This window comes from Poecile atricapillus, chromosome 2 (genome assembly GCF_030490865.1).
Source record: "Poecile atricapillus isolate bPoeAtr1 chromosome 2, bPoeAtr1.hap1, whole genome shotgun sequence".
In the NCBI taxonomy this organism is placed as follows: Eukaryota; Metazoa; Chordata; class Aves; order Passeriformes; family Paridae; genus Poecile; species Poecile atricapillus.
In genome coordinates this window covers 84,769,944-84,782,694 of record NC_081250.1, presented here as the reverse complement: position 1 = coordinate 84,782,694, position 12,751 = coordinate 84,769,944, and the positions used below count along the sequence as shown (strand labels likewise).

Genomic DNA, 12,751 nt, shown 5'->3' with positions numbered 1-12,751 from the left:
AGCTTCAGTCTGGGTTATGTGGTTGTCTGCTGTGTCCGTTTTTAGCCACATTTAAAATAACCCAGTTTCAATGTCCTGATGTCTGCACTGTTCATAGAAATTCCTCTTGCTCTGTTCACATAATGGGTTTAAACCATTTCCCCATCTCTTTTAATGTACATCAAGTTCCCTGCCCTGCATATATATTCTGAAATACTCTCTTAAGCAAAACTACCCTCCCTTTCCAGAGTATTTTTACATGACACGATGGTGCTCAATCTGCCCTGCAGCTCCTAAATGTCAGCGTTTGGCCAGGACTGCATGACACAACCTCTTGTCTTCAGTGCTGCTCCATCCCTCTCTCCACTGCTTTCCAGATCACACCACAGTTTTAAGTCAGGAGTGAATGGTCAAGCATGGGTTTCTTCAGGAGTCTTTTCCATGTGGGAGCGGTGGGGCAAGAGCCTCTAGTTTTCTTCACCACACTCAGTGATACTTTTTTCTAGGTCTTAATCCCAAAAACCCTCTAAACTTTTCACAGACTTCAGTAAGTTTTGGGAGCTAAAAGGGATCTGAAGGGATCCCTTTCATTCAAAACAGAATGGTTTGAGAGATAGCAAGATGAAGGTCAAACTTCAGTATTTCTACATACACAGAAGACAATTACCTGATAATTTAGAAATAGCATGAACTATCTCAGTAAAAGCTACAAAAACCTCTATCTGTATCTATATCTATATGCTCTGTTGGATGGCTTGTCATATTTTCATATGATTAGTATATTTTTTAGTTCTTTCTTTGTGATCCTCAATTGACATCACCGACAGTTTAGACATAAGTCTCTAAAAGACGAAGGAAACCAAAATGCTGTTCCAAAACCCCCAGGTTCCCCAGGGCAAGAACCGTCTTTGCTCTCTTGCAGATGCTGTGCAAGTGCAATTTGGCACTGAGTCCCAAAGGAGGTTTCTCAGCCCCACACAAGACAAATAAGAAGAACAAAAGATAAAGCAGAAACTTGTTGGCAATTTGCTATGTGACTAACAGCAGATCCAAGCACCCTTGTTCCTTGTTCCCCCTTGAGTGCCTCACTCATCAAGCCATGGTGCCTTTTTGAAGCAAATTCAGCCTCTTCAGTGGTGTTCAGATAATGTATTAGGCTGTTATGGACCAGCAATGACACTATACTTGTTCAAAACTAGTAAATGTATTTGTTATTTTGACTCATTCCTCTAAAAATGCATATCATTTGCTCTCAGCCAACAAAAACAATAGGGCATGTAGGACCAACTCCCAAAACAAATTTCTGAAGAATGGGTGCTCTGAGACTTAAGGAAAAGGCCTAGCAAGCCCTGAAAATCAAACTTCCTGTCTATTTTTTCCTTTTCACTATGAATAGCAAAATAAAAGAATTTTGTGAGCTTGAGGCTACACAACTCTAATTGTTATAATTAAATAGCCATGAATTTTATGATTGCACAGTAAGTCAACCCTCTTACAGGGGCTAATGCTTAAATTGCAACTTCTAGATTGCTTAAAATGGGAAAAAGACTAATGTGGTTAAAAAAGTTTGCTATTAACTGAACCTAACCACAAAAACTAACTTCTATCAAAATTTCTTCCTGCTATAAATTTGGGGGTGTTATTTTTGCTTTGTTTTTTAGGCTCAAACCTGGTTTTCAATTCTAGGATGATCCTCAAACAGCTAAATAATAAAAAGAGATTATGTGTTTGACTAGAAAAAAGGCTTGGTTAGCTGGTGCATGTTAGCTAATGCTGACCTAATTTTAAGCTCTTTTTGCTATATAAACAAATTCTTTGGTATTAGACTTGTCTTACTAGATTCCTTACGTGTTCAGTTACATTTATACTACAAATTCAAATTCCTGAAATATTGTAGGCCAGTTTTAGCAGAAGAAAAATGTAGCCTTTAAGGGTTGATTCAGTAATACTACTAGCAGTGAAGGTGAAGAAAAATAGAAATAAGGTTTTGAAAACTGTACAAAGGCATACATGGAAAATTGCACTAGTGAATAATTGATTTTTAATTTTTATTTTTAAAGGCATAACTTATTTTACAGCAGGAATTTTGTCATCTGAGTGAATTGATTTGCTTAGGAAATATATTGAAGAGGTCCATCAAAACAGAGATGAAGCTCTACCAACAGGAAAGGGTTAAACAAACTGGGAGTGCTGAACATGCCAGTCTCACAATTTTATGACACTGGCAAATACTCATATAGCCCCTCTCCAAACTAATGCCCTTTGCCTGAACAAAGGAGCATAGCATCCTGATTGTGGGGATTACAATGCACACTAGAAACAGCCCCTTTGCCCTTTTTAAGAGGGGGACACAGTGCCAAACAGCCTAGAGAAAAACAGATTCCCATGTTGCATCACACAGTGTACTCCTCACATTTCACTCAGATTTCCATCAGATATATGGGACTAAAGAATGGGGGACATGGGCACTTGGGCCCACTGGTGCTTTGGAGACACAAGATCATGAATTTGGTAATTAATAGGCTTTCACTCTTTTGATATGCTGTACAAAAAGAAGTGAATATAATAAGCAAATACTAGTTCGATGTTTTGTACTTAACACCCTGCTCAGCTACAGCTGAGACAAGGGAAGTTCTTTTGGTGTAGTTTGCTAATGATGCAGATGTGGAAAGGTTTGGGTTTTTCTGCAGAGGTTTTTGTGCCTGTGCAGCTTTAGCAACTGTTCTAGAATAGGGAAGAGCTCATTAAGACTTAGGAGTAAAAACGGGAGATGAAAAATGACTGAACAGATGATGAACAGAGCTGTGAAATCAAGTTCCCATGATTTAATAGATGACCATTCAGTCCTGGAGCTATGAAAATTGACAGTGTGCAGTGACTGAACCAATCCACTTGCAAAATAATGTAGCCTAGCCTATTTATTTTCATAAAGGCGCAAATTAAGATCATGAATGTGGTTCATTACCACAGCATGTGGCTCAGATGACCACGGTAATTACTGAGCTGGTGACTCAGTCAACTTCTACCCATGGTAACAGGGAAATTAGAGATCAATGTTTTGCTTCTGTAAATTTGTGTTTTATTTCTCTACATACAGCTAGGACATGCAGCTGCCTCCTATAGGCCATCTGCACATGTGGGGTTGGAGAGAAGGGACTGGAAGCCAGCATTCTTAAATCTCTGCTGAGGAGATGGGAATTAAGGGGAGACTTCAAGTTGTCAAAGTGGGAGAAGACAACGTTAAGGATGATTATAGCACAAGAAGTGTTCTGTTATACACTGGGAATACATGGAAACTGATATTTTCACCATAATGCAAAAGCCTTGGTAGACAAAGGTGGACATTTACAATGATCTCCCAGTCATGTACTACAGAAAGCATGAACATGCCTTTCATTTCTCTGTTACTTGCAAATTAATCCAATGTCTGAATGTTTCAAAGCATTTTCCATCTCCCTGAGGTGGGGTTTTCTTGCATATGGCAACGCCATCAGTCACATACAGCTTCTGACCCCTATTTGCCAAGTCTTGCTAGCTGAGGAAGCAGCTCTCACTTTTGGAGCCAGAGAAGCTGCTTGCATCTACTCTGTGTGGTTACTGACCTGGGCAAGACACTTTCTGATGAGCAGAGTATACAAAAACACAGGCTCAAGACTGAAGGGATGGAAGGGTTTGGGGAAACGGGTGACTATTAAGTAGAGCCTTGGTGTGACTATCACCAAGGCAGCCAGGTGAAAAGACAAGTAAAGCAGCAGCTCAGTTCCTCCTTCGAGTTTCTTACTGTAACTTTAACTTCACTGTAGCCGGCTCCTGGTCCCGGTGTTGGCTGGTGGCCTGACCTGTCTGTTGTCTCTGCCATCCTCCCACCGTGGGCGGGAAAGCAATGTGACACAAACGGAGAGGAGCAGAGAAACTCCTGAAATACCTGGAGAAGCCAGGCTGCCCAACGCCAGGCGTGCCGGGCTGAGTACACGCACAACAGTAGTGCCTGTCAGACTCCCTGCCTCCAGCCTGGTTCTACTTTCGCACACAAGTGTAGCAGTCGATATTCTGGGAAAAAGGCGTGAGGGGGGGATATTCCTGAAACAAAACACACAGATTTTAACGCGATGCCTACGTTTCCACGAAGACTTGCCGCTGTGCACCCCGCACCGCCCGGGGAGTGGGACTGCCTTCCCCATTCTGGGCTCGTTCCGCAGGAGGAAAACCCAAGGACAACCACAGCCACAGCCATGCAGCCCTTCTTCCTGACCACAGCCGCTGCTAATTTTAAAAGTTCTTTGTGCCGCTTCCGAGAGAAAAAAAAAATGTCTGTAACAGAGGTGATGAGAACAGGCCGTAAGCAGCAGAGCCAGGGTATGAGGCTGAGGAAAAGCCTCTGCTCCTCGCGGGGCTCAGTGTCGGGCACAGTCGCCCGACAAGCGCTGGGTTTGCCAAGTTCGTGGGAAAAGAGACAAAGGAAGATCCTGGGAACAAGCGCTGGCGGGGGATTTGTCGCTTTGCCGCTCCTCTCCGCCGCCTGTTACCCCATCCCCTCCACTCCCACGCCGTGGCGTGGGCGGCCGCCCCGGCAGTGCCCGCGGGAGAGACCGCCGTGTTTGCGTTTGTGCCGGGCAGTCACATGGAAACAGGCTCGCAGCGCCCCCGCACTCCCGCGCTGCCCGGGCAGCGGCCGGCCGAGCCCTGCCGCGCCGGGAGCTCCGCCGCCTGCCTCTGGCCCCGCCGTGCCCGGCTGCGGTCTGGCCGGGCAGCCCGAGTGTCAGGGCTCGCGGCGCGGCGCCACTTCCCGGCCGGCCGGGTAAGGCGGGCGGGGGCGGCCCCGGCAGCGCATCCATGCCCGCGGCACGCGGCCGGGCTGGGCAGCCGTGGGCGGCGGCGGCCCGGGCAGTGCCGCCCGGCAGCGGGGCGGGGAGCGGGGATGGTGGAGGAGAGGGAGGGGGCGAGGGCGGCTCTCACTCCTGTACTCTCCTCTCTTATCTCGTTCTCGGTACCCCCGCCTCCGACCTTCGCCGCTGCCGGGATCACGTCTTGCACCGGCCTGTCCTCTGAGAAGTGGTGAGGGGGGCCCGGCCATGGAGACCCTCGTGCGCCCCGGGGCCAGCAAACCCCCTACCGGGTAAGCTCCGCCGGGACCCGGGTCGGACCGGCCGCCACTCCTCTCCACGGGCGGGAGTGGCTCCGGACGGCGACGGCGGCCGTGCTGGCCGGCGGGCCGCGGTGCATTCCCTCCGTCCCGCTTCCCTCTGGGGCGCCGAGCAGGTGTCGGCGTCCGGCCCGCTCGGAGCACGGCCCGGGGACGGAGGGGGCACAGCGGAAAGCAGGGGGCGGCAGTGCGGTGAGCTCGGGTGCAAAAATGTCAGCAGCAGGAGAAAGTGCCTGCTTCGCCTTTGCCCTGCGGGAGGGGCGCCCCGGCCCGGCTGCCGGCGCTGCTGGCCCCCTCTGGCTACGTGCCCGGAGAGCCGGTTCGGTTCGGGGCTTGTTTCCTTCAGAGGGTGGCTCCGGGCCGCCCTGCGGGACAAAGGGCAGCCGCTGCTTGCAGCTCCCGACCCGCGCCACCGGGGCTGGAAGGGACGCTGGCAGGGAGGGAGCCGGAGCTGGGGCCACGGCGGGGCTCGGGCAGGACCCGTCCGGCTGAGGGTGCGGGGAGCCCCCGCGGCCGCAGAAGGTCTCGCCCATGCCCCCGTCTGCCCGAGGGCCAGGACGCAGCTGCCAAAAGGCTTTGAAAGGTTTATTCAGCCGTCGGTCTCAGCCCCATCGCACGGCCGCGGCAGAGGAAGGAAGAGCACTGCCAACCGGGAATTAAAGTGCCCAAAATTGTCCGAGGTTGGTGAGAGACCGTGGTGACTACTCCCGCCGGTGCTTCTTCCCTTTAGTGACAGGCACCGCTCTCGCAGCACTATTACTAAGTAGCGGTCAGCCCGAGTGCAAACCGCGGGAGGGTTAGGGGTTGTTCAAGAGAACAGACAAGTAGAAGATATGCCAGCAGTGGAATTTATTAGTCCGTTAATTAAAAGACGAGAGTAGCAGCACGATGAGGTCCTAAGTGATCTCTTTTGTCAGAGCAAAAGCTGAGCAAGTTTTAAGAGCTGTGCTGTCTGCTCACACCAATTTACTGCTCTACTTCACACTGTCTGCACAGACTGAAAGAGACTGTGATTGCTTCAGCAGTTGTTTTTTTTATTTTTAGTTCAAATGTTTATATCATAAATTTATTTTCAGCAAAGTAAGAAACAGCTCTAAAGTATGTGCTAGTCGGCTATAGTAGTTTTGTTCAGTTTCGTTTCCTTAGTTTGTGTTTAATAGGGAACCTTGCACTCTACACAGAAAGTAGTACAGGGAGCCGTGAGCGAAGAAAAGATGCCATTGCTACTGCTGCAGTAATGAAACAGTGTGTGCCCACGTCTCTTTGACTTGCAGAGTATGACATAGCTTGCTGCTCTTTTTGTAAACAAAATACTTAATTCCAGCTGAAAATGAACCTGTTTGATCATGACCTTTTAGGCTAGCCTTCCAGGAAGAGTGGTAGATATAAGGTGCCTCCCCTTTCTGTATTTAGTTGATGTAACAGTATAGCTGCTTTCTAAAATCCTGATGAAGAGAGGAGATCTATGGTGCCAATTTACATGTGTACTTAGAAGAGTAATTCAGATGCAGTGCTGAGTAAAAATTTGTCTCAACTGCTAGTGGACAGCTAGGTAACCGAAGATTAATTTTAAAAGTTTAATTAGCAATGGGAATGCATGTCACTGGTGCATCTCAGAGAAGGGTCTGGGGGCATATCTGAATTAAACTCCCGAATCCTTTGTAACCAGTTTCATCTCTGTAAACTAGTCCACAGCCAGACTCGGATATCGTGTTCATGAACAGAAATTACAGTAACTGCATTAACTTCAGTCATGTTGCTGCTGACATGGCTCAAGGAGATGAATCCAATCATAGGGTGCAGGTACACTTGTGATATTGTGTAACAAAGTGTGTGGGTGCTAATATGGTCATGTGGAAGCTGATGGCAACACTGTGGTGTGCACCATGGGGAGACTGCCTGTTTAATCTGAGCTCATTTCAGCCTTGAATTACTTTGTGTTCCGTTTTCTTAAAACCAGCCTGGATGTGTCTGTCCTGTTAGCAGGGGACGTCACTGAATAATTCCCAGAGTTGCTATCATCCATACTGGACACTGGTGGTGGATGTTTGATCCCTAATCAGATTTTACTCACTCAGTGATGGAATCTGTTAGGGTCAGGAAAGCGCAGCAAGAGCACAGCTTTGTCCTTTTTGGTTTCCATACGAATCCAGACATTAGCTGCACCTGTGGAGCATGGCTGAGGACCTCTGGCTGTTAAGGCCGTTGTGACAGAAATACTTTCTTTTTATGGCAGAAGACATGCTATACACGTTTCCAGCTTATTGATTGGCTTAGTTTGCAGTTATGAAAGAGAGATTAAAATGAAGGTAGCTTCACAATTTTTAAAAAAAAAATTAGGCAGAGCTATTTTGTCTCAATGTAAATCATTAACAGCAACATTGTTACCCTCCTTTGTTATACAGTGAACAAATTTTAATGTATCATTTTGTGTAAAGTAGAGCAGCTCTGCTGTGTACTTACAAATCGATATGTGCATTCCATGGCATAGCTCCTTGAGACTATGCATTTAAATGTAGAATACTGTTGGGTTTTGTTTGTTTGTTTGGTTTTTTTATTAAATGGCAAAGGAAAAAGTGCACTTTGTGCTGGTGTTGCAGGGTTTTTCTAATTTTTTTTGTTTCAAAAATAATTGTAGACTTCAGAACCAATAATTTTGTTATTACTGATTGCTAGGCATAAGTTTTTTTAAAAGCTTTACGAAGTTCATAATGCTTTATTTAATGAACATTTATTTTGGTTTACGAAAGTGAATTTAAGTCAATCAGTAGCAACAGCAGAAATCATTATTTACTCTGTGATTATGCAATGGATACCAAAAGACAAATACACTTTTTAAAGTATCTTTCTTTTGTATCTGCCCATTTTTCATTAGGGAGAACAGAGAGAATCTTCGCTGGGTGTTTCAGCTGGTTTCTTTTTTCACCATAATTTGGCATAACATAATTTATTTGGTCATAAATGGCACTGCAAGCTCAAAAATCAGTTCTGTTCTGCTCTGTTAGCAAACTTGGAAAGAACAGAGCATCTTCCCTGGCCACTGAGGGTATCTTCATCTCCCACAGAAGCCAGCAGTTTATGGATCCATCTTCATGCCTGTGTCTGAGCACAAAAAAGCTTCCTCTGGAGTCTGGCAAATGTAGGGAAAGCCTCTGTATTAATTGGGATGTATGAGTGCTTTCTTTAAGCAGGACCTTTATTTTCTGTGCTTCAATTTCTTTCCCATCTCACAGGGCCCTGTAGTACTAACAAATACAGGCACATCTTAGCACACCTGTTTTAGAGTGACTTCCCTGCTGGATTGAAGTGTCCCTGGAAGTCAGATAAGGATGTGAAACATCATTAATTTTTACATGCAGAACCGGGGAAAGCGAACCCCCAGCTACAGAGCACATTACGCATCTCAACTTGTTGAAACCTTTTCTCGCTATTTTATAACTACTACACATAGTTAAGCAGATTACTTTGTGACACTGCACAAACAGCTTTAAAAATATTTTATTGTTGTGTTTAGGATTTTATTTTCTTGTCTAGAAGAGCCTGGAGAGCACTGTTGTGCACAGAACATCTATTAGTCTGTGTAACACTAGTTATATCGTACTCTAGCTCACCTCCAGGTATTGCACAATTTAGGATAAAAAGAAATATGCAATTAGTTTTTAATTGCATACCTGAGCAATTTGTATATGTTTTCTATGTTTTGTATTTATATGAGATTTCTGGGTAATGTGCAGAGTTTTGGATGGCAAAGGATTGCAATGACTGCAACCAGAAATGTAGAGTAGCAGTGCATTAAAATCACAGAGTGGTTTGGGTTGAAAAAGACAATAAAGATCATCTCGTTGCAACTCTCCTGCCATAGTCAGGGACACCTTCCAGTAGACCAGGTTCCTCACAGTCCCATCCAGTCTGGCCCTGAACACTGACATGGTTGGGATATGCACAGCTTCCCTGGGAAACCTGTTCCACTGTCTCACCACATGGTACAAAATTTATTCCTAATATCTCATCTAAAACTCCTCTCCTTTAGCTTAAAGCCATTTGCCCTTGTTCTATCCCTGCATGGTAGAAACTTTGAAGTATGCTGCCTTGACCAGCTGCTAAACTGACACTTGTGCTTTTGGCATTGGCCTTCACATTGTTCCGTTATTTGTATCTGCACCGCTCCTGCACAATTCAGTTGATTCACTTCACTTCTTATGTGTCCATCTAAGACAGGCAGCCTCCCTGTGATGCACTTTCCTGGCACCACAGTCAACACTAACCCAGTCTTCCTCTCAGTCTGGGCCCAAAGTATTTATTTGTCAGTGGAGATACATCACATTAAATAAAACTCTGGTAGTAGTGACAGAAAAATTGTGCTTGCTATCGCATAGAATGAAGCAGGGCAATTTTTTCTGTGTTTGGTACCTCAATATGAATGTAACTGTTAAACTAATATACTGTAACAGATCTGTATTTTCAGTCATGACTAACATCTCAGGATTGCTGAAGATAAGAGTACTAATTGTAAGAGTAAAACAAATGGCGACATAAATGCAATGCAATCCAGTCCTAACAGCAGTTCCTTCTGAAGTCCAGGCTCCTATTTCTCCTATCTTATTTTTCCTTTATTTTTTTCAGGGAAAAAAACTTTCTTTTCTTTCAGAACCCTGCCACATTAGAGAATAAGGGGGTTATAAAACCTCTTTCATCTCTACTGCCTAGAATATTTTGGATTTGTTTTGACTTTCCCCATCTCCCAATTGTCTCTCATTATTTTCTTCCTATGTAATCTTTTATATTCTTTTACCTTGCTATTTTATGCCACTCCTGCCACTATTAGATGAAATTGAACCTTCTCTTTGTTACTGTCACCTGTCTTAGTTGTTGTTCATGTTCTTTCCCTTAGAATTTCAGTTTCATTTTTCTTCAGGTTTTGCTCCTGTAAATTTACATCTTGCTCAAATTGCTAGTCTTCATGGAATCATTTCACTGCTTTGCAGGAACATTTTGTTAGGACAGATTTTACTTACCACCCTGTCTGGGCTGGCTACACCAGTAAGAGTCAATTTCAGGAGGCTGCACTAGAGAAGGGGGCATTAATTACAGTTTCAAGTGCTCTCATGGGTACGCTTTGAGAAGATACTGCTCCTTAAAGAAAAACAACTTACTAAATATTTATAATGAAGTCACTTCGATAAATACATGGCTGCTTTGTATGTAGTTAATCTTGCAAGAGAAGTAGTATATTTCTTTTTGCCAAGTAATTCAGATCCCAATGCATGCTTGTGGCCAGAATGAAAGAATTTTTTTCCCTTCAAAGGAATGTATGTTCTCCTCAATACATGTATTTATTTTTAATCATCTGTCCTCATGTAGACTTCTGTTGTCACAGACTTAAATTATCTCACAAGCATTTATGAAGACTTCCTAAACATGTTCATTTGGCTTAAAGAAATACATGTAGAAGACTCCATATAATTTATATAGGCAAAAGTGTGAACACATTTACATGACCAACTCCAAAAAAAAGCAGCCAGGAGGCCTATGACGGAGTTAAGGAAGTACCTGTCCTGAGGAATATTTGTCCTGAATCACAATACAGTGCCTTGACAAGTGTTCCCCTGGGCTTTAGCTCTGTTAGCATTAGAAAACGCTTGATTTTCTGGCAACAACTGTGTTCTCTATACTGCAGCTTTTTGTGTTGCTCTGGCATTGTGATTTCCATGAAAATTTTCAGTTTTCTTACTTTGATGCTGCTTCTAAGAGAATGACAGGCCTTTAGAAATTGTTTTTTTCCATAGCGGGTTAAGCCAGTTTATGCATGAGAAACTGGGAACTGGAAAAGACTTCCAATCCATGTTTCCAGCTAAAATTATGATTTAAGGATCTTTTAAAAATGTCTGCATTTCCAGGTCATGGAAATTACAATGCTTATTAAGATGAATCATCTTAATAAAGAGAGTTTTTCCAGAGCTGTTAGTCTCCCAGTGAGCCAGACTGCTTATCATTAAATAAGTGATGCTGGGAATAGTGTACTGTTGTCAGAGTTGCAGCATGAGAGTGTCAGTGATGAGGCAGGGACTTGACTAAGGAACAAGTCACAAAGCTGTATGGCAGGGCTATGCTCTAAGGGCACTCATGCACATACCCACATGCAGCATCTCATACCCACTTTAGTCCCCTCATACCAGGAAATATGTCTTTTCAGTTTCATTAATCCCTCAGCTAAACAGCTTGCCTCAAGTGCTGTGCATTTTTGCAGAGGAGTTGTCATAACCAGAGAAAGGGGAAAAAAAAAAAGGATTTGGAATGTTTTTTCTATGTTCTTTTGTTCTTTCCATAGCTTCCAAATTCAGTGTCTGTGGGACCATAAAATTAATTTCTTATTCCTGCAAATTCAGCATGATATTTATATGTTAAGCTGTGTTTTGTATGTTCCTTGCAATGTGTTGTATGGAAGAGAGTTGTCAGTCTCTATAGTTTCAGTGATGAAATGTGAGTTACAAAGCTTTCTCTAGTAGTCAAAAATACCCAGATGCAACCTGGGTATTCTTTTTTTTAGACATGGTGAGCATCATTAAAGCAGGTAGGAAAGGTGGGAATTCAGTGGTGCAGTCTGGCCTGAGGTACTTGCAGATGTGCAGTAGACAGACTGCATTTTCGGGTTTGGTTCCGTGTTCTTCAGTGTCTTGTTTTTATTAAAGGTGGTTGACCTGTGCGTAAGTGTTTAAGGCTGGTCTATGAGCTCTTCTGCCTCCTTCTCTCTCCGTGTCTCTGGTGTGTGCAAACTGGAACAGCTTAGTAGAGTGTGATGGAGAATCCTTCACCTAAGTAATCATCAACCAGGTAATTAGGGAACTCTCTTACAGAAAACCCACATTCAAGGATCTACTTGGCAAAGGAGGGGCTGAGGATTAATCTTGCAGTAGCTTTTACTACACCACACTGAAGCCTGAAGTCCTTTTTCCTTTGAGTGAGAAGCCAGACAGATGTGAGCCTCAGTATTCCTGAAGCTGTTGTATTGAAGTTGGTGCTTCTGTAACAAGCTCTTACTAGTGTCTCAAAGGCCAGAGGAAATACAGTCTTCCTCAGCTGCACTGGTGTTGCAGCACCAACAGTGAAAACTTCCTTTCTTCAAAAAAATAAACAGGTAACATGCAAAATCCTCTGACATGGAGCTTGAGCAAGAAAATTACATTTTGTATTATCAATATTCTAAATATAGTCATACTGTTAACGTTCCAACAGCAAGTACCTATCCAAAAGTACTTAATCAGATAAGTGTTACTTTACGTTTTCACCACGAGTGACTAACAATCAGTGTGATTCTCTGTTTGCCGTGCCTACTTTCCTTTTGTGTGTTGGGCTCATTGACTGTTACTGGGGTGTTATTGTGGAGCTAAAACTGTTGGTTTTCAGTAATCAGGGGTTAATGACTTTTTTTTTGAAGACCACACAAATAGAGATTTAAAATGGGTAACATTAGGGGTTGATGAGATGCTTTCTGAATTTTCAAACGTTGTTTCAATAAGCATTCTTGTTACTATTCATAAGTAAGATGATATAAAACCTTTTTTAAAATGTTTTAATGTTTAATGTTAATTTAATGTTTTTAAAAACATTACTGCTTTTCAGTAATATTTC

The 12,751-nt window shown here is 43.8% G+C and overlaps 1 protein-coding gene across 9 annotated transcripts in view; it reads left to right on the top strand.

The window, feature by feature from the left end:
- The first annotated feature begins 2,051 nt into the window (after positions 1-2,051).
- Positions 2,052-12,751, top strand: part of COBL (cordon-bleu WH2 repeat protein) — a 168,501-nt gene continuing 157,801 nt past the window's right edge. For 3 of the 9 annotated variants that reach the window (XM_058830784.1, XM_058830780.1, XM_058830778.1), the window contains exons 1-2: positions 2,054-4,777; positions 5,033-5,095. In XM_058830784.1, the coding sequence (XP_058686767.1) occupies positions 4,089-4,777; positions 5,033-5,095 (752 nt within the window). In that variant the 5' untranslated portion in view covers positions 2,054-4,088. Of the gene's footprint in view, positions 4,778-5,032; positions 5,096-5,384; positions 5,803-12,751 lie in introns of those variants that run through there. The other 6 variants (XM_058830781.1, XM_058830782.1, XM_058830783.1 and 3 more) reach the window with 6 other exon arrangements.